Genomic DNA, 17,266 nt, shown 5'->3' on the forward strand with positions numbered 1-17,266 from the left:
GCGGTCATGTGACCACTTTAGTCGAGGTCTGCTCGTTCCTTCCTAATAATCAGAGTTCGCCTCCCTCCTCCGATAAGCGATAAGGATGGCCGCCAAAACGGGAAATTCGAGAACCGGTCCAAATGTTTAGTCACAGTTGAAAAAAGCCCGTTCTCCCGTCTTTCTCGACTTTCGCCTCTGTCTTTCGACGGCCACTCATTTCAACCTCCCCTTCACGACAAACTCTCTCGATGATATGTTTAGACGCCTTTTTCGTGCCATAATGACCTCCGAGGCCGTCCCACATGTTCCCATCCCCCCGCGCGGGGTGGACTACCGCAACAAACTCGTCCTTGCGCCGATGGTGCGCTCCGGCGAGCTGCCGTCACGGCTGCTGGCGCTGCAGTACGGGGCCGACCTCGTATGGGGTGAGTTAATGCGGGACGGGATACAAGACGATGTGCAAGGCGAGATTCAACATACATGGCAGCGTCCTGCTAACCACTGTTCCCACGCAGGCCCTGAAACGATCGACCAGTCCATGATCGGCACGACTCGCCGCGTCAACGAACGCACCGGCTGCATCGAGTGGTCGCGGCTGCCGTCCAACAGCGGCGAGAACGTCAAGCCCTCCATCATCTTCCGCATGCACCCTGAGCGCGAGGGCTCAAAACTCATCTATCAGATGGGCACCTGCAAACCCGAGCGGGCCGTCGAGGCCGCACGGATTGTGGCCGCGGACGTGGCGGGCATCGACGTCAACGCGGGCTGCCCCAAGTCCTTCTCAACCGATGGCGGCATGGGCGCGGCGCTGCTCAAGACGCCGGATAAGCTGGTTGCGATTCTCGAGGCGCTCGTTGCCAACATTGTGCCCGAGTTCGGCATCGGCATCAGCGTCAAGATCCGCATTCTCAAAGACCCCAAGGCCACCGAAGCCCTCGTCCGGCGGCTCGTGTGCACTGGCATCATCGGCCTGACGGTGCACTGCCGCACGACGCCGATGCGGCCGCGCGAGCGTGCCATCCGCGACCAGCTGCCCATGATCCGCGCTGTCTGCCACGAAGCGGGCGTGGCGTGTCTCATGAACGGCGACGTGACGTCGCGCGACCAGGCGCTGGAGTTGATGGCCGAGTACGGCGTGGACGGCGCTATGATTGCGACGGCCGCGGAAAAGAACTCGAGCTGCTTCCGCAGCAAGGCCGACGGCGGCCGGGCCGAGTGGAGCGAGGTGGTGGAGTCGTACCTGCGGCACGCCATCGATGTCGGCAACAAGTTTGGCAACACCAAGTATCTGCTGGCGCAGCTGGTGCCCGGGCGGCACGCCGAGGCCGTGGGCATGTTCCGCGGGCACAGCTACGCGGATGTGTGCGCGGCGCTGGGGTACGCGCACCTGATGGACAAGGCGCGCGAGGTCGACGAGGCGCTCGAGATCGACCCGGTGTCGCTGCGGAAAGCCAAGGAGGAGCTGGAGCGCCAAAAGCGGCAGCGCAAGGCCGAGGCGAACGAGGCCCGCCGGCTGCAGGGTGCCAACGCCAACGCCAACGCGTCCGCAGCCGCAGCGGGCGGCAACATGGCCGAGGCACGGTCCTCGGACCAGCAGCACAAGCGCAACCTCTCGGAGCGCGGCCCAGCAGCATCGGCAGCAGCGGCAACTGCGGCTGTAGCGACGACCGAAGCCCTGCCACAAAAAGCTGCCGCGATTGCAGCTTAGAGCAGTGGCAGCAGGCGACCTTTTGGGTTTTATTATTATTATGAATTTTGTTTGATTTTTATGCTTTGTGTTTTATGGCTTTGTGTCTTTTGGCTCTACTTTGTCTTGCAGCATTTACATGGGAACTGGCAGAGAAAAAGGCGGGTGAAGAGCGCTCGGGCAAGACGTCCCAGCTCACCATTGCCGTTACGTTACATATTTCACGATATCCAAGGCTTTTTCAATTGCTGTTTACAGGAACAAATTGTCTCGTGCAGCTCTTTTGTATCCCTGTACCTGTTCGAGCTCTATTTTGTCAAACCGAACACACCGTTGTCTCTAGGCTATACCTTTTTGCCCTGTGCCAGCAGCTCCGAGACTTTGGGCGGCAGAACCAGCGCGCCGCGGTTGTTGCGGTGGTAAAAATCGACGAGGGTAAGTGCCGTTTTCTCGGGCAAGTCCTCGTGGATAAAGTGGCCCGCCTCGGGGAAGACTTGCAGAGCATATTTTCCTGGGCAGGTTAGCACGCAACGTAATGGTAGCAGGTGCATCGTGGACGGGGCAATACACACCCTGCATTTGGCCAATGGTCAGCTCGGTGTCGAGACGGTCTGTGCCGGCCAGCAGCAACAACTTGCCGCCGCGCGCGCCCAAAAACTTCTTGCTGAGCCCGACAAACCAGCCCTCCCAGAACGGCTGTGTCGCCCCCAAGTCCGTCCGCCATCGCCATCTCCGGCGTTTCGCGTCAGAGCCGTCGGTCGTAGACGCCGATGACGGTGGTTGTGCACTGTCCTCGGATATAGATGTGCTGGTGGCGCCTGATTCGGTCCTGTCCTCGTGGCCGTCTCCATCTGAACCACCCGCCTGGCCGCCGCTACTGTCGTCGACCAACAGCGCCGGAACACTCGTCCGCGCGGATGTGGCGTTGCGGACCGTTCGTGACCGGATGTGCCACTCGATGCCGTTCTCCAGCGTCGGGAACCCGGGCGGCCGCGTGCCCAAGTACGTCTGCATGCTCTGCAGCGCGTCCATGGCCGAGCCCTCGACAACGTCCAGCACGGCAAACCCCAGCAGCGGCGACGAGGTGGGCGTCGTGCTCAGGCGGCCGGAATACGCCAGGTCGGTGACAACGGCACCGCCCAGCGAGTGGCCCACGAGCACCAAGGGCGGGGCCTCGGGCCAGTGCATCTGCGCCTGGGCAAGGCGGATGACGGCCAGCAAGTCGCTGCTGAGGGTGGCGAGGCTCAAGTCGGTGCCCAGGTCGCCCGGGGCTTTGGTCAGGCCGTGGTCGCGTGCGTCAAGCGACAGAATGCCCGCGGCGGGCAGCCGCTTGCGAAGTTCGGCGCCGACGACAGCAAACGAGAGGCCTGACGAGCCCGCGCCGTGGTGCATGACAAACAGAGGGCCGCCGCCCGTGGGCGAGGTCACGTAGGCGTGGTGCACGATGCCGCTGCCGTCGTCGGCCTCGAGGAACAGCTCGCGCTCGAAAAAGGCCGTCCAGGCGATGGGCTCGAGCGTCCGGCCACCACTGCTGCTGCCTGTGCTGCCGCCGCGGCCACGCGAGAGACCGCCCTGTGGCCGCACAAAAAGATGCTGGCTGGCCGACGGCACGACGGTGCCGGTCGACGATGCGGACGACGCCGACGAGGCCGAGTCATCGTCAAAGGATGCACGTCCGTCCGCAGCACCAACCCCGCCACCACTCGCCTCCTCGTCCTCTTCGTCAAGGCGCCCGCCGCTGCTGTTGCCGACATGGGCGTCCATCTTGGCCCGTGCCCAACGGCGCTGCAGCTCGCTCATAGCGTGAACGGTGACCGCTGTCGGTGGTGGAGGCAGCTGCGACGAGGACGAGGGCGCAGACGATGATGAAGATGGAGATATTGGAGGCCCCGGAGCTGTGGCCAGAGTCGGCGGAGAGCTCGCCGCAGGGAACGCCAGGGTGGGCGGTGGCGGAGCGGCACAGTCTCAGTCACAATGTCCTGTATTTTCGTCTGGCCCTGTCGCGAGCAAGATCATCAGCAGGCGTATCTATGGTGTCACAAGAACTGTGCTTGCTGCACACTGATGTGCGACTTTGGTTATTGTGTTGTTTGTAAGTGGGCACATTGTTGTGGTGGGGCGATCGTCCCAAGTCTACCGTGTGCGATTTTGGGGAAGGGGGCCCACCATACACAGCCGTGCCTGCCTACCTACGTCAACGCTGAACAGGAGCGCCAACTGCACTACACATTAGCGCTAAAGACACACCCTACAGCGGACAATGGGCCAAACTCTGCTAATCAGCGAAGGCATGTATTGTGTCGTCTGGATGACCGTCGATTGCTGTAACACGGTAATACATCTAGAGGCAGGTATACAATTTTGTGCATTTCGTAAATTGACGAGTATACTCGTTCTTACTGCTGCTGCGTCTGGTACATCGACTTAGCACCTGCCGAGGCCGACACTCCCGGAGCGGCCGCTTTGCCCGCAAGAACCTTGGTAAAGATACGCTCCAGCTTGGGAACAACAACCTCCCGGTTTTGGTAGATCTGGTAGTGGAAGACCATCCGGTTGCCCAGCATCCGGAGGCCCTCGGCCTCCGCCTGCTTCGATATGTCGTCGTAGCCAATGCCTGACGCCTCCAGGTCCACCCACATCATGTTCGTGTCCACCGGGTAGAGCAGCTTGCCGCCCCGGTCCGTCCACAGCTTGCTCATCTCCTTGGCCAGCGTGTGCGTGTGCCGCAACAGGCCACCCTCGCCGTTGGGGCCGGTGCCAAACGTCTCGTCGACGGCGACGCGCGCCGGCGCGGCAATCACGCCGGCCTGGCGCAGGCCGCCGCCAATGGACTTGCGGATCCACGTCGCGTGGCGGATGTCGTCGGCCGAGCCAAGCAGCACGCTGCCGATGGGCGCGCCCAGGCCCTTGGAAAAGCACAGCGTCACCGTGTCGAAGCACGCCGCAAAATCGACCAGGCTGCCCGCGCCGGATGCCGCGGCCTCCCAGAGCCGCGCGCCGTCGCAGTGCATCTTGATGCCACGCGCCCGCGCCCACTCGGCGATGCGGCGCACCTCGGCAAGGGGCATCAGCACGCCGTTGATGGTGTTCTCGAGGCTGATGACGCGCGTGGTGCAGTCGTGCACATCGGTGCCCGTGACGGCGTTGGCCTGCACGTCCTCGAGCGTCAGGTAGATGCCGTTCTTGGGAACGACCGTGTGGACCATGGCGCCCGTCAGTGATGACACACCGCCTGCTTCGTACTTGAAAATGTGCGACGCACGGTCGCACAGCACCGAATACGGCGGCTGCTTCAGGAGCGTGCGCAGCGCCACCTGGTTGCCCATTGTGCCCGACAGCACCAGCAGGCCGGCCTCCTTGCCGGCGAGCTTGGCGCAGTGCTTTTCGAGGTCGATGGTCGTCGTGTCCTCGCGGAACACGTCGTCCAGCAGCGTGCAGTTCTGGATCGCCGCCAGCATGTTCGCTGTGGGCGTCGTCATCACGTCACCTAAAGAAATAGGAAAATGGGCGTCAGGCGATTTATACAATATATATATATATGTATATATATATATACATATAATGAGCATACTATGCATGTCGTACTGTACGGCACCAAGGGATACCTACTTCGCAAGTCAAGGCTGCCCGCGCCGGCGCTGCCGACCCATCTTGTCTCGGGCTGTGCGGCCATGTTTAACTGCTGTCGTCGGTTCGGCGAAGTGTGAAAGAGTCGGCGGTTCGTAGTATCTGAAGGGTGTTAGTTGTCCCGGTGGTCCTACTTAGGCAAGACACACGATAGAAGGGTAGCTCCGTTGCCGGCCTATTATATACGAATGTGCGTCTGCAGACCAAGGGACATGAAATCAGTTGGATTCCAGAAACCGTTCTAGTAAACTCACCGAAGCCGGACCTTAACTTTTTCTGGCAGGATTCGCGTTGTGCTGCTTGCCGTCGTGTCGCCGGCACAGATGCTGGAACAAGAGCCGCCCGTCAGTTGTCGTCAACTCTCGTATGATTCACAATGGCTCATAGCTGTCAGGCCGCGCGAGGGCGAGGATGCGGCAAACGAACGGGGGTATGGCACACAACGTACCCGAAAACCGGCCTGTTACAAGACTCGGTTGCCAGCAGGCAGGCGCCTTCCACCTGCCAAGGCCGCGAACTACCGGTGTTCGACTCATCGGGAAGGAGGGGTGCGGAGTTGTGGGAGCGTTGATTGGCAAGAACGACACAAGACACCGGTCCTAGGCGATGGTGAAATCATGGAAACGGAAACCGCATCTGCGGGATTGGTCGCGCGTTCAAAGTATTGCCTTCCAAATCGAGCAAACACACATGCAGCTTGGCTGGGCAAGAAGTGGGGGGCGCGCCGGGCATAACGGGGAAAGAGCTGTGGGGAACGCAACGGGATCGCGACACAACTATTCTGTACCACTTTCTTTCAACTATACAACGTCCCTTCGTCTGCGGCGATAACATAACCGTACATGCACTGGCGCCGTGCGATCCCCATATCTTGCAAAGGCTTCCGAAGAAACCATAGCTTAGTCACGGAGGAGTTCTCGAGACACAACGGCAGGACAAGACAGAGCGAGCTTCAAACATCTTGAACGTCACCAACGACAACATTCAAAGTGCTGTCAACGGTCGTCTGCGAGGCAGCAATTCCGTGTCGCCTGTCTCGTTTGGAAGCATGTCTCGGTTAAAGAGCGCGGGTGCAACGCAATCCACGACGTGTAGAGTTTAGAGCAAGATTGCGCTTTCCTGAGCGTATCTTGCTAATTAATGAACGACCCTTGTTCTAATCCGCACTTGCCACTTTTAACTCTGTGTGTCTTATCGCTGTCGTTCTTGCCTTTACTTGATACTCAGTAATTAGCCCCCTAAATCCTACATAGCCGCTCGTTTCTCCCGTTGGCTCTTTCCCTGTCTTCACATGCTGTAGCCACAGGGTTTCTGCTTATTACTATATTTTGCACGCGACTTTTTCTACAAGGAAGGCATGGCGTGCTACACCCTGTGCCGCCTTGGTGGCTGCTTCCAATAATGTATTTTACGCCGATCTGGTCTTGGTGGTCCCCTTTTCTCTATCCCTGAGCGAATGCATCCAGCTGTTCTCTCAAAACCATCACGATGCACTGGACCCTTTGCACGAGTTTCCATCGATTCTATCCTTCTTTTCCGCGCCTTTCGACTCCCATTCTCCACCCCTCGTAATTCGACACACGCAACCGCGCCCGCTTTTTTATGGTTACGTCCAAAAGCTTGGCAGCAAGGCCAAACACCACAAAGCGCGCTGTGCCGAAAGAAGCTCAACTCAACGTGGCAATTTGGGGTTGATTTGGAGTCGCTGACTGCCTATTGGGGCCGAGCGCGACGAGTGCCAAGGGACTGGGCAGTGTTAAAGACAATAACCTAGGACCGGACACAGGCGATGCGCCGTCTGGTGCCTGCTCCTTTCGGCCCTGGTCGAGCCGTGAGAACCTTCATCATTGTCCTGGCCGGATTCATCGTGACCTGGTGTCTGTGGAGCAGTGATGCAGGTCCTGGTGTCTACGACCTGGGGCCAGCGGGCAATGGAGGCAGCGACACTGGCAGCGTAGCCGCCGTAGAGGCCGTCTGTAAGGCACATGGCTGGCGACCGTTTGTCTCCCGACCTGGCCACGGTTCCCCAGGTCGACCGCGCAGAATTTACGATTTGTGCATGGTCAACGCCGAGCTGGACTGGCTCGAGATCCGCCTCAACACCACCTTCCATGAGGTTGACTACTTTGTCATTGTCGAGGGCGCCAAGACGTTTACAGGGCTCGACAAGCCACTGACCATCCGCGACAACTGGGGTCGCTTCGCGCCCTACCACCAAAAGATGCTCTACCACGAGCTGCAGTACCCAGCCAACTTCAATCCACGGCGCGCTTGGGACCGCGAGGACCTGCAACGCAATGCCATGTTCTTACAGGTCCTGGGTCCTGGTGCCACGGTGGCGAGCCGCGATGCAAGGTTTGACCACAGCACGCCCGGCGGCGGCACGCCAGTCGATGCCCTCCCGGGTCAGCACGATGTTCTCGTGGTCGCCGACGTCGACGAAATCCCTCGCCCCGAGACGCTGCGCGCCCTTCGCCTCTGCCAGTTCCCGCGCCGTCTGACGCTGCGGAGCCAGTTCTACTACTACAGCTTCCAGTTCCGCCACCAGGGCCCCGAGTGGCCGCATCCACAGGCCACCTTTTACGACGGGGCCGGCAATACCGTGCTGCCCGTCAACTTGCGCAACGGCGACGGCCGCCGTGGAGGTGACGCCACGAGCCTGCTCGGCCGCGTGTTTCAGCTGATTTTTTCACCCTTTACTGCCTTGGCGCGCTACCGGGACACGGCCGACATGCCCAACGCCGGTTGGCACTGTTCGTCGTGCTACGCCACCATGGGTGAGCTCATGCACAAGCTCGAGAGCGTGTCGCATGTGTGGATGAACCACGAGTTCTTCCGCAACCGCGAGCGCGCCGCGCACCATGTGCGCCTCGGCCTGGACCTGTGGGACCGTAAATCCGAGGTATACGACCGCATTGCGAACAACCCAGACGTGCCCAGCTTCTTGCTGGAGCAGCCCGATCGCTACCGCTACCTGATGAACCGCGACGGCGAGTCGGCCGGCTTCGCCGACTACCCGCCATAAAAAACGGTGTTTGTTAGAATACAGTACAGGCGTTTCACGAGTTTATTGATATACTGTTTTCGCTATAGATAATGCTGGCGGATGGATTACACGATATATACGAAGAGCTTCTGGCAATGGACACGGCGTTTCTGGTTGGTGTGAAGGTGGTTATGGCACGAATTGCGCGGTTTGGTTACCGTTTGTACGAAAGATCCAGGATAGAATTTATGTTATCAAAATTAGATGCAAAACCAAACTCTCTTTGTGAGAATAACCCAAAAGGCAACCGTGAGATCCCAAACAAAAGTGAACATTTCGAAGAAATTCGACCAACCCCCCCCCCCCCCCAAAAAAAACCACTTACAGACACAAAGGAGAGGACATCGAAAAGAAAGAGAAAGAGACAAGAAGAGTAAACGTAAAAAGGCAGAAAGACGAAAACAATGTAAAAAAAATGGAGATACAAACTGACAACCACAACCACTCCATGCATCACCGTACCGTCGCAAAGTCGTGGTCCTCAATTGTGGGAGCACCGATGGTCAGGTCTTTTGGCGAAACCGTGGCAGGCGCTGCCACGGTAGGCGCAGCACCGATAAAGGAGTGCACCGCACAATCCTTCTCCTCTATGGCCATCACGGGGTCCACCACCCGCTGCACCACACTCTCAAAGGCCTCGCGCTCCATGACCGCGCCAAAGTACAGGCACCGCACGACGCCGACGAACTCGCGCTTGAGGGCGTTGAGGATGTCGACGCGCAGCAGGATGGACAGCGGGTAGCGAGCCGCGAGCTCGAACCAGGCCTGCACGGGCGCCAGCTCCATCTCGGAGATGGGGTTGAGCGAGACGGCAAGGCCATACAGTGTCTGCAGCGTAACGTCGGGTGCCTGCCAGGTAAGGCCTTGCGAGGCTCGGTGCGCGTCCATGTGGTTGGCGGTCGACGCCGGGTTCTCCGGCTCCGTGTTGGTGATGAAGGCTGTCATGTCCTTGGCGGACGTCTCGATGGACGAAAAGACATCCGAGGGTGCTTCACGCAGGAACAGGTTCGTGGCCATCAAGGCATGACCAGTGTCGGCACAGATCTCGGCATCGGGTTCGTGGAACTGGTGACCAGCATGACCCCAGCAGACGTGTTCCAGCCTAGGGATGGTTAGCATTTTGTGCTATACAACCAATATCAACGCAACTGAAGAGACTTACGCGAGAACAAAGTTGACGACTTGGTGCGTTTGGGCAACCGTCAGGTTCGGCAGAATGTAGGTCGTTGCAGAGAACTGACTTGGGCCACGTCCAGCAAGAGTCGTACTGTCGATAGGCGCAGCAGCAAGATCAGTGTAAAAGTTGGGCGTGAAGCCGGGGTCAAGTGGCGACACTGCTGCAATAGGCGCTTCTGGAAAGCCGCTGCTGTTCTTGTCCGTGAGCGATGGATCGAATTCTGGCGTCGCCGTCGCTGCACTGCTAGCTTTAGGGTCAAAGGGCGAGATTTGGTAGACCGGGTTGCCGATGGCTTCGTCCATGACAATGCTGACGGTGATGTCGTCGAGGTCGATGCCGTCAAAAATTGACGTGGGACTATCTATGTTCGAAGAGGGTTCGAGACCGCTGCTGACGGTGCCGCCAGGCGAGGTAGCGGTCGTGCTCGGGAAGGCCGACCCATCGGTCGACGAGATCGACAAGGGCGACAAGGATGCGGCCACGTTGTCAACGCTGTTAGTGGCTGCTGCTGCTGCTGTAGATTCTGCACGCAATTGCACAGCTGGTGCCGGGGTGATGGAAAGTTGCGGCACGCCCGTCATGATTGTATCGATTCCTCTTCCTCCTCCAGCACCGCCGCCAACGCCCTCCGGTGCGACGCCCACCACTCCACCTCCGACATTGACAACACCACGGTCGTTCCTGATCATGTGGACCACGCCGAGCTGGACGCGGATGGCTTCGTTGTCCTTCTGGATGGTGCGCATGTCCTGCTCAGCAGCAGAGATCAGGTCGCGCAGCATGTCAATATCGAGCTCTAGTTGGCGCATGTAGTCTGCCTTTCGCTTTCGGTGTTGGATCTGGGCGCGTCGGACTTGCGCCCGCCGAATCTGAGCCTTTTCTTTGGCGGTGCGCTGCTGAGGTCCACTTCCTCCCCCATGTACAGAATCTGTGTTTTCTGCTCCGCCCGAAGACGTGCCACCTTCTTCACCTTGTGCTCGTGACGCTTCTTCCGCGCCACCTCCACCGCCACAACTGCGGCCACTAGAACTACTGCGACCACCATTTTGGTTGTTGTTATCGTCGCCGGGTGTTTTGTTGTCCTTCGTGTTACCGGTGCGTTTCTTTGCGCGGGACTTGCTGATGCGAGGTACTGTAAGTTGATTGCTGGTGTTAGTCTTGCTGGGTGAGACCATCTGTTGTTGAGCTTGTTGGCTTTGTTGGGATGCTTGATAAATCATGTCGAAAAAGGAAAGGAAGTACAAAACGGAAGAGAAAAAGGCAGTGTCCAGCCGTCTTAAATACCAAGATGCAGGCAAAAAAATAAGGTACGATAGTATGAGACCATATGGGATAGTAAAGATCATTGAACGAAGAGACGGCGAGGTTGACCAACACGGAAAGACAACAACAGCGTGACAAAGCCAAGACGAAAAGGGAAGCCACAACCACGTAGCGAGGCTGTGTGACATGAACGATGACAAAAGGCTAGTTGCTAGAAGGGCATAGGGAGAGATGTAAGGACGACCGAAGGGATAAGAAGCGGAAAGGTAGGGGGACGCAAGACGGTAAGAAGAACGTGCAGAAGAGGCCTAGCACTGCCACGATGCCGCAGGATACGCTTCCATATATGCCCCTCTGGTTTTATGATTCCATCCTTCAATCCAACTGAGACTTTGCAAACTTGGACGCATCCTGGCGTCAGACGTCCCAAAATGGAAAGAAAATGAAATCAATATTACAGAAAACAGACAAGGTATAAAAACGCATGCAACTACCACAAATCAACCAGGAAAAGACGGTAGAAGTAGAAGACAAACGCCAACCCATCTCCAGAGAGCCGTGCTCCGCAGACTGGCTGTCCAACTCAGGTCGCTGGAATACGCTTGTAAACTTGGCCCAGCATATCTGTCAGTCGTTTGGTGTCATTCGGGATCGTTCGTGGTCCATACTAGCCATATGGTCATATATTGCTCCCTTTCTGTAATAATTCCACACAGAGAGTTGTAGCCTAGAATCTTGCTATTACTGCTTCTGCGGTCGTGGCATCTGTAACTCCTCGCAACTCTAAACAGATGTGTTCTTTGTGCTTGATGGTTCCACGATGCCCCCTTGCTGCCCAATTTGAATTTGTCTGCTCCGTTTTGGAGTGGTCAACCTCCGTTGTTAAGTTTGACTCCTTCCAACGTCCGTCCAGTACAAGGCGTTTGGTGTCGCCTGAACATTGCTTCTTCTATGCAGGCCGCGCCCATCTTCGCCAAATGCGGAATCTGAGCGGTCCTGTGCTTGTCGCGGAAGCTGCTGATAGAGACCAACGGCGCAGTTTTGCGTAAATATATCAACAACAAGAAATGAATGCCTCGTCTTTACCAGATGGCAAAAACACAGACCAAGGTTTGAACAGGGCAGACAGGGCAGAAGATGATAAGAGTCCACTTGGCTCAGCAATGGTAATGTCTCCTCCTGATCAGTTCATAGCATTTCCCAATACCATGCAGATTCGCAGCCCACAATTGGCCATGGAGGAGATCCTTGTGCATCATTGCCTGTCCAGGACGCATGATACACATGCAGGAGGCCAGGCTAGCCAAGATAAGATTCGAAATTCGTCATAATAAATCGCATGGAATCAACCCATGGTAACTTAAAAACCGGTCTCCACCACCCACTCTCCGAGATGTATTCAAATCACGGCGTTGTAGTGGTTTAGCCCAAGCCGCTTGGGAGCATAAAAAGGGCGGGATGCTGTCCGGCAAACTTTGATTGGAGTAGGGGTAGATAGCTGTGGCTCTACCTCGTGATTTGAATTCTCGATTTCCGAGAGTCTTGCCTCGTCCTCTTTTCTTGTCTTGGACGAGAGTTCCGTTCGTTAAGGAGGTACCGGGTCAATGGCAGTGAAGTTCAGTGGGTAAGGTGCGCGTAGGGCAGCCGGTACTTGGTCCGGAATGGGCAATGACAAATCCTTTGAAATCTTTTGCGAGTCCGGTACACCACGGAAGGGACAACAAGGGAAGACGGGGAAATAGCGAAAGAAAAAAAAAAAAAAAAAAAAAAGCAGTCAGAAGGGGGCCGGGTAAGAAAAGGCGGGAAGAATCAGAGACTAGCATCGTCCATGTTGACCACACATAGTGCAATGCGGAGCAATCACAGTCCCTGCCACCACTCGGAAGGCAGGCGGGACGGACGCAACCAAAAGAGAGAAATGTCCAACAGAGAGAAGAAACAATTTTCCCGTTCCATCGATGAACACCTGTTCTGAACTGGTTTCTGCAACTTCTTTCGTATTCAGCTGAACACGGAGCTGTCCCGAGCTGTTCAGAGCTGCTAAGAGCTAACAGAGGCCAGCTAGATGCAGATCCGTGTCCAGCGCCGTGTAATTGACGGGATACATACAAAACATACACGACCGACAAACAAAGCGGCAGATGACGCAGGCAACAGACAAACCGGTGCAATAAGGGATAGAAAGAGTCACGTATTCTCAACCTACCGATAGGCACAAAAACCACCTGTTTCGTAGCCGTCGCGGCGTCCTTAGTACGTTTCCAAAACGACGAAAACGACGGCCGTGCTGGAGGCGCTGAAGGTGATGACGGAGATGAATCCATATTAGGAGCACGGGCTTGGAATATCGTTACGGTGATGGATATGCGTATGGGTACGGGTTGAACGATAATATGACCGTGTACCTGGGCACAAAGGGGCGTGTGTATGCGTATGTTGTCTTGTGCTCCCGAGTACGGCCAGAAACGAGAACCAGGCAAGACGGAGGAACCGAGACGTTCGTCGTGACGTGAGAACGGTGGACGGGGACGCCAATCGCTTCGTTTGGGGAAAGAGGAGGTTGATTTGAGCGAGATGCGCAGCAATCCGATGAGGAAACACTGTTTTCGGCTGTCAGTAATTTGTCTGTATTTGACTCCTTCTCCCTCGCTTTGCCTCAGTCTTTGCTGTAGATATTTGGAATCATTGTTTGCTGTGGACGAATGAGGGGTCCCGTAAAAAAAGAGGAGACTAACAGCCCCAGGCTCCGCCTTCCTTTCAAACTTGAAGGGCGACGCCGCACCGCCGGGCTGGGCTGGGGCACTCTGTCCTTTGTTGTCTGAGCAAGTCGTTGAAGGATCGCTGAATCGTCCGTTAGTGTTTTCTCCGTTTTTTTGTGGGATGTCGGAATGAAAGTGTTTGGAATTGTAGTTTCCGCTTTGGGAAGCGTGGGGACGAACGAAGAAAGAAGCTACCAATGCACGTCCTGCATAGATCCCATGCGGGAAGGAGCGATGCAAGCTGGCGACTTCCCTACCCAGCGCGTTGATGTTCAATTTCACAATTCAAACCATCATCGCACTTTCCGACCATCGTCACATTTCTCCCCCAAAAACATCGATTGTAATCACGTGCTGAGTTAACCCAGCGGGTTAGTCATCGACACTGATGGCAGTTAATTGCTCGTAGACGGTGTTTTCGTTCGTCAGCGGAAACAAGAATCTTCCGCATGTTTATCTACTCCGTCGTATGATGTCGAGCATATCGACCGACGCGTTTACGGGGTGAAAATTTTGCCACCGCCAGATTCTATTAATCATCGTTGCTTTCGACGGACAAATGTGTTTACAGCCACTTTTTCTCCGCAACAACGCATAGAGGAAAACAAATGTTAAGGCATGAAATATCGTTTCATTCGTAATGTCGCTCAGATACTATAAAAGCAAATAAAATGGACAAAAAGATCAGAGCAGGAAAGCCCACACAAAGACGCCAAATTCCACTTTTAGGGGGGCGCCATAATGTGCCCAACAAGGAAAAGAGGATGCCAAAGAAACCCACAAGTGCTCCAATGCTAGATAGATGATGACAAGACAAAAAGGACAAGGAATTTCAACGGCCCCAAGGCCCACGCTGGCCCTGCTCAGAACCGGTCGTCGCCGTCTTCGTCGTAGCTTTCCGAGTCGCTGTCGCTGTCGTCGCTGTCGCCGTCAGCGCCCAACCCGGAAATCGGTGTCCACGAGACGTAGTCGCCCTCAAGCCACCGCTTGCTGATGGGCAGGTTGTAGGGGTCAAAGGGGAAGTTGCCCTCGAGCTGCAGCCATTTCTCGTCCTCCACCGTGTAGCCCGCGTCTTCGCGCAGGGCATCGCCATGGCCGTAGCGGCCCGAGGCAAACGATGACAGGTGGATGCTCTTGTTGCTTTCGATCCTAGGGAAAACGTACATCAGATGCAGAGAGTGGGCCAGCTTGGCGAACTCCGCCACAATGGGCGGCGAGCACACCATCAGTGGGTTGAAGGTCGAGTAGATGATGTTGCTCAGCGCATGCTTGAGGCCAGACATCCATTCGAGCTCCTTGCCGACAAATGATGCCGGGTCCTCTGGATCTACCAGATCATCCGGGTAGGCGTCCACCAGGTCGCGCCAGCGGAAGCAGAAAATGTACAGCAGTGCCTGCACCCATGAGTACAGCTCCTGGAAGCGGCGGAGATCAGGCCCGCGGCAGGTGGCCACGTGACGCCGGCGATAGGACTCGATGCGATGGCAGAGAATGCTCGCCACGCTGCGCACAGTGTCGCGCGGGACCCGTGCGGCCCGGGCCACGTAGCTGCTGAGGTAAGCAGCGGCGGATTGTCGGACGGCCGCGGGGCGGTTAGACTCGAAGCCCAGGTTCAGCAGCGTGCCGGTGAACATGTCCTGCAGCGCCAGGCTCTTTTGACTGAAGTGGAAGACCAGGAACTGGGTGTGGCGCGAACTGGGCACCGTAAGCACAAAGTTGGCAAAGTCGGACAGCATGTCCTCCATACATCTGTGGGCCGCCGCCGAGTCGGGATCCTCAAAGACAGGGGTGAAGAGCGCAAACAGGCGGTCGAGTGTCGAGTCAAGTTTCTCCACCAGCCGTGTGGACTTGTCGACGCGTGCCAGCTCTTCGTTGTAGTCCGGGTCGCCAAACTGGGGGATATCGGTCTCGTCGGCTTCCGAGTCGGAGTCGAACTCGTCGCGATCCGCGCGGAGGTCGTCGTCCTCGTCAACGTCGGAGTCGGAGTCGTCGCTATCATCTCGCTCGTCGTCCAGGCGGCGGGCCGTGACGGCATCTCTCTCGGCGTTTTTCCGGGCAAGCTCGAGAACGACCTTGGCAGCCAGGTCATCGTCCATGTCAGATAGGTCCAGTTGGAACTCTGTGTCGATCTTGACGAGCTGCGATGTGATGGTCTCAAGAATCTCGAGCCCGATGGTCGGAGCATATTCGCGCAACCGCAACAAGTTGTCGACGTAGTACATGTGAATGCTCTTGGACTCGGCGGGGAAGGGAAACTTCTGGGCCACGAGCTTGGACACGAGCATCCGAGCAGCCGGGAACAGCCGCAGCATGTATTTGAGGCCAAAGTGCAGTCTCTTCTGAGTGGTCTCGCGGGAGACGGGAGGAAAGTCGGGAACGGTCCAAGAGGAGGCGCTGGGTTCCTTGAAGCGGTCGACAATCATTTCGAGAACCGGTCGGAGGTAGGCACCTTGGGCACTGACGAGGGCAGCCAAGACTAGAACATTGTTAGATCCGTCGATGCAGACGGTAGCACGGTAAGGATGCAAGACCAGCAAAGCAAACAAAACATACATTGAACATAGGCTCGGAAGAACTTGTCGTCGCGGCCAATCCAGGAGCACGCAAGCATCTTCCGCACCAGATTGATGCACGACTTGTTCAGTAACGGTGCAGACGCGGTGAGAGCCACCACGTACAGCACAAGCTCGTCGGGCGGCACCATATTGCCCTCGCCGTCGTCGTCGTCGGCACTGCCGTGTCGGTGGCTTTGCCGTGGATCGCGGTACGCCTCAGTGTCGTGGGAGAACACATCGACGAGCTCAATAAAGTCCTGGTCGTCATGACCGGGACGGCCAGCAAGAGCGTGGCTGTCGAGTGCCCGCCTTACCAGCAGCTTGGTTTCTTCGAGTGTGCGACGGCCGACCTCCGTGGTTATGTTCAGGTTCATGTCGAAGTGCACCGTCTTCTGCCGCTTCACCATTGCGGGCGTGCCAGTCCCTGCATCATTTTCGTCGCCAGTGGCATCACTCTCCTCTCCATTTCGTATTAATTCGGCCTTGACCTCGCCGTCTGTGATCTTCTTCATCTGCATCTCGCTGCTTTGACTTTGGCCGTTATCGTCTTCCTCAACATCGCTCTCTTCGTCGCTGTTGTCGGCCGCCAGACGACGCTTCTTGTCGGCGCTGTGCTGGGCATCGTTGTCGTAGCGGTCGTCCATTTTCCGCTTCAACGTATTTTGGCTGTACTCCAGCGACCGAGCAGACGATTCGCGCAGGATGGACTTGACCGGAAATGGGACCGCACCGACCTTCGGCGACACAAGCCGGGTCACCGAAGGTCGGGCGGCCAGTATCGGCGTCGATGTCATTTGGGTGTGTGTCGCGTGCTCTGGATGCCGTGCGTTCGCCGCGATTGTCACACCCCTTCAGCTTCCTCTTGTTTCGAGCACCAGAACCAGGTGAGACTGCATGTGGAATCGAGGGGGGAGATTGCGGGCGGTTGTGACGACAGGGTTTGTCGGTCAAGTCGTCACTGCTTGTTGCGTGGCTTGCCTCGATCAAAGGCGGTGGGCGTTTTGTTTTCTTTGACGTCTCGAACAAGAAATGGAAAAAACAAAAAGAAAAGGTTTGTCGCTTAAAGATCTGTAGGCTGTATAGAGTACGTAATGGTTCCTTCGTACAGGGTATGTTGGAGATGATGTCGTAGGGCTGGGCAAAACAAAAGGGTGTCGAGTGTGCCTATGT

General features: G+C 56.8%; 6 protein-coding genes across 6 annotated transcripts; 2 read left to right on the forward strand and 4 right to left on the reverse strand.

Annotated features, from left to right (window-relative positions):
- Positions 1-262: 262 nt before the first annotated feature.
- On the forward strand, positions 263-1,690 carry SPSK_03345 (tRNA-dihydrouridine synthase 2; the record flags this gene model as incomplete). Its single annotated transcript, XM_016730183.1, has 1 exon — positions 263-1,690. The coding sequence occupies one exon, from the start codon at positions 263-265 to the stop codon at positions 1,688-1,690; it is 1,428 nt and encodes a 475-aa protein (XP_016585237.1).
- Positions 1,691-2,013: 323 nt separating this feature from the next.
- SPSK_03334 (protein phosphatase methylesterase 1) lies at positions 2,014-3,469 on the reverse strand (the record flags this gene model as incomplete). Its single annotated transcript, XM_016730172.1, has 2 exons — positions 2,014-2,180; positions 2,242-3,469. The coding sequence occupies 2 exons, from the start codon at positions 3,467-3,469 to the stop codon at positions 2,014-2,016; spliced, it is 1,395 nt and encodes a 464-aa protein (XP_016585238.1).
- A 596-nt stretch (positions 3,470-4,065) lies between these two features.
- Positions 4,066-5,342, reverse strand: SPSK_03403 (threonineeeee aldolase; the record flags this gene model as incomplete). The annotated part of the gene is made up of 2 exons (XM_016730241.1): positions 4,066-5,156; positions 5,279-5,342. 2 exons carry the CDS (start codon positions 5,340-5,342, stop codon positions 4,066-4,068), a joined length of 1,155 nt encoding a protein of 384 aa, XP_016585239.1.
- Positions 5,343-7,085: 1,743 nt separating this feature from the next.
- Positions 7,086-8,321, forward strand: SPSK_03420 (beta-1,4-mannosyl-glycoprotein beta-1,4-N-acetylglucosaminyltransferase; the record flags this gene model as incomplete). The annotated part of the gene is made up of 1 exon (XM_016730258.1): positions 7,086-8,321. One exon carries the CDS (start codon positions 7,086-7,088, stop codon positions 8,319-8,321), a length of 1,236 nt encoding a protein of 411 aa, XP_016585240.1.
- A 474-nt stretch (positions 8,322-8,795) lies between these two features.
- On the reverse strand, positions 8,796-10,739 carry SPSK_03182 (uncharacterized protein; the record flags this gene model as incomplete). The annotated part of the gene is made up of 2 exons (XM_016730023.1): positions 8,796-9,444; positions 9,505-10,739. The coding sequence occupies 2 exons, from the start codon at positions 10,737-10,739 to the stop codon at positions 8,796-8,798; spliced, it is 1,884 nt and encodes a 627-aa protein (XP_016585241.1).
- A 3,665-nt stretch (positions 10,740-14,404) lies between these two features.
- On the reverse strand, positions 14,405-16,890 carry SPSK_03076 (RNA polymerase I-specific transcription initiation factor RRN3; the record flags this gene model as incomplete). Its single annotated transcript, XM_016729919.1, has 2 exons — positions 14,405-16,017; positions 16,095-16,890. 2 exons carry the CDS (start codon positions 16,888-16,890, stop codon positions 14,405-14,407), a joined length of 2,409 nt encoding a protein of 802 aa, XP_016585242.1.
- Between the last annotated feature and the right edge of the window lie 376 nt (positions 16,891-17,266).

Source organism: Sporothrix schenckii (assembly GCF_000961545.1).
Source record: "Sporothrix schenckii 1099-18 chromosome Unknown Cont47, whole genome shotgun sequence".
Taxonomy (NCBI): Eukaryota; Fungi; Ascomycota; class Sordariomycetes; order Ophiostomatales; family Ophiostomataceae; genus Sporothrix; species Sporothrix schenckii.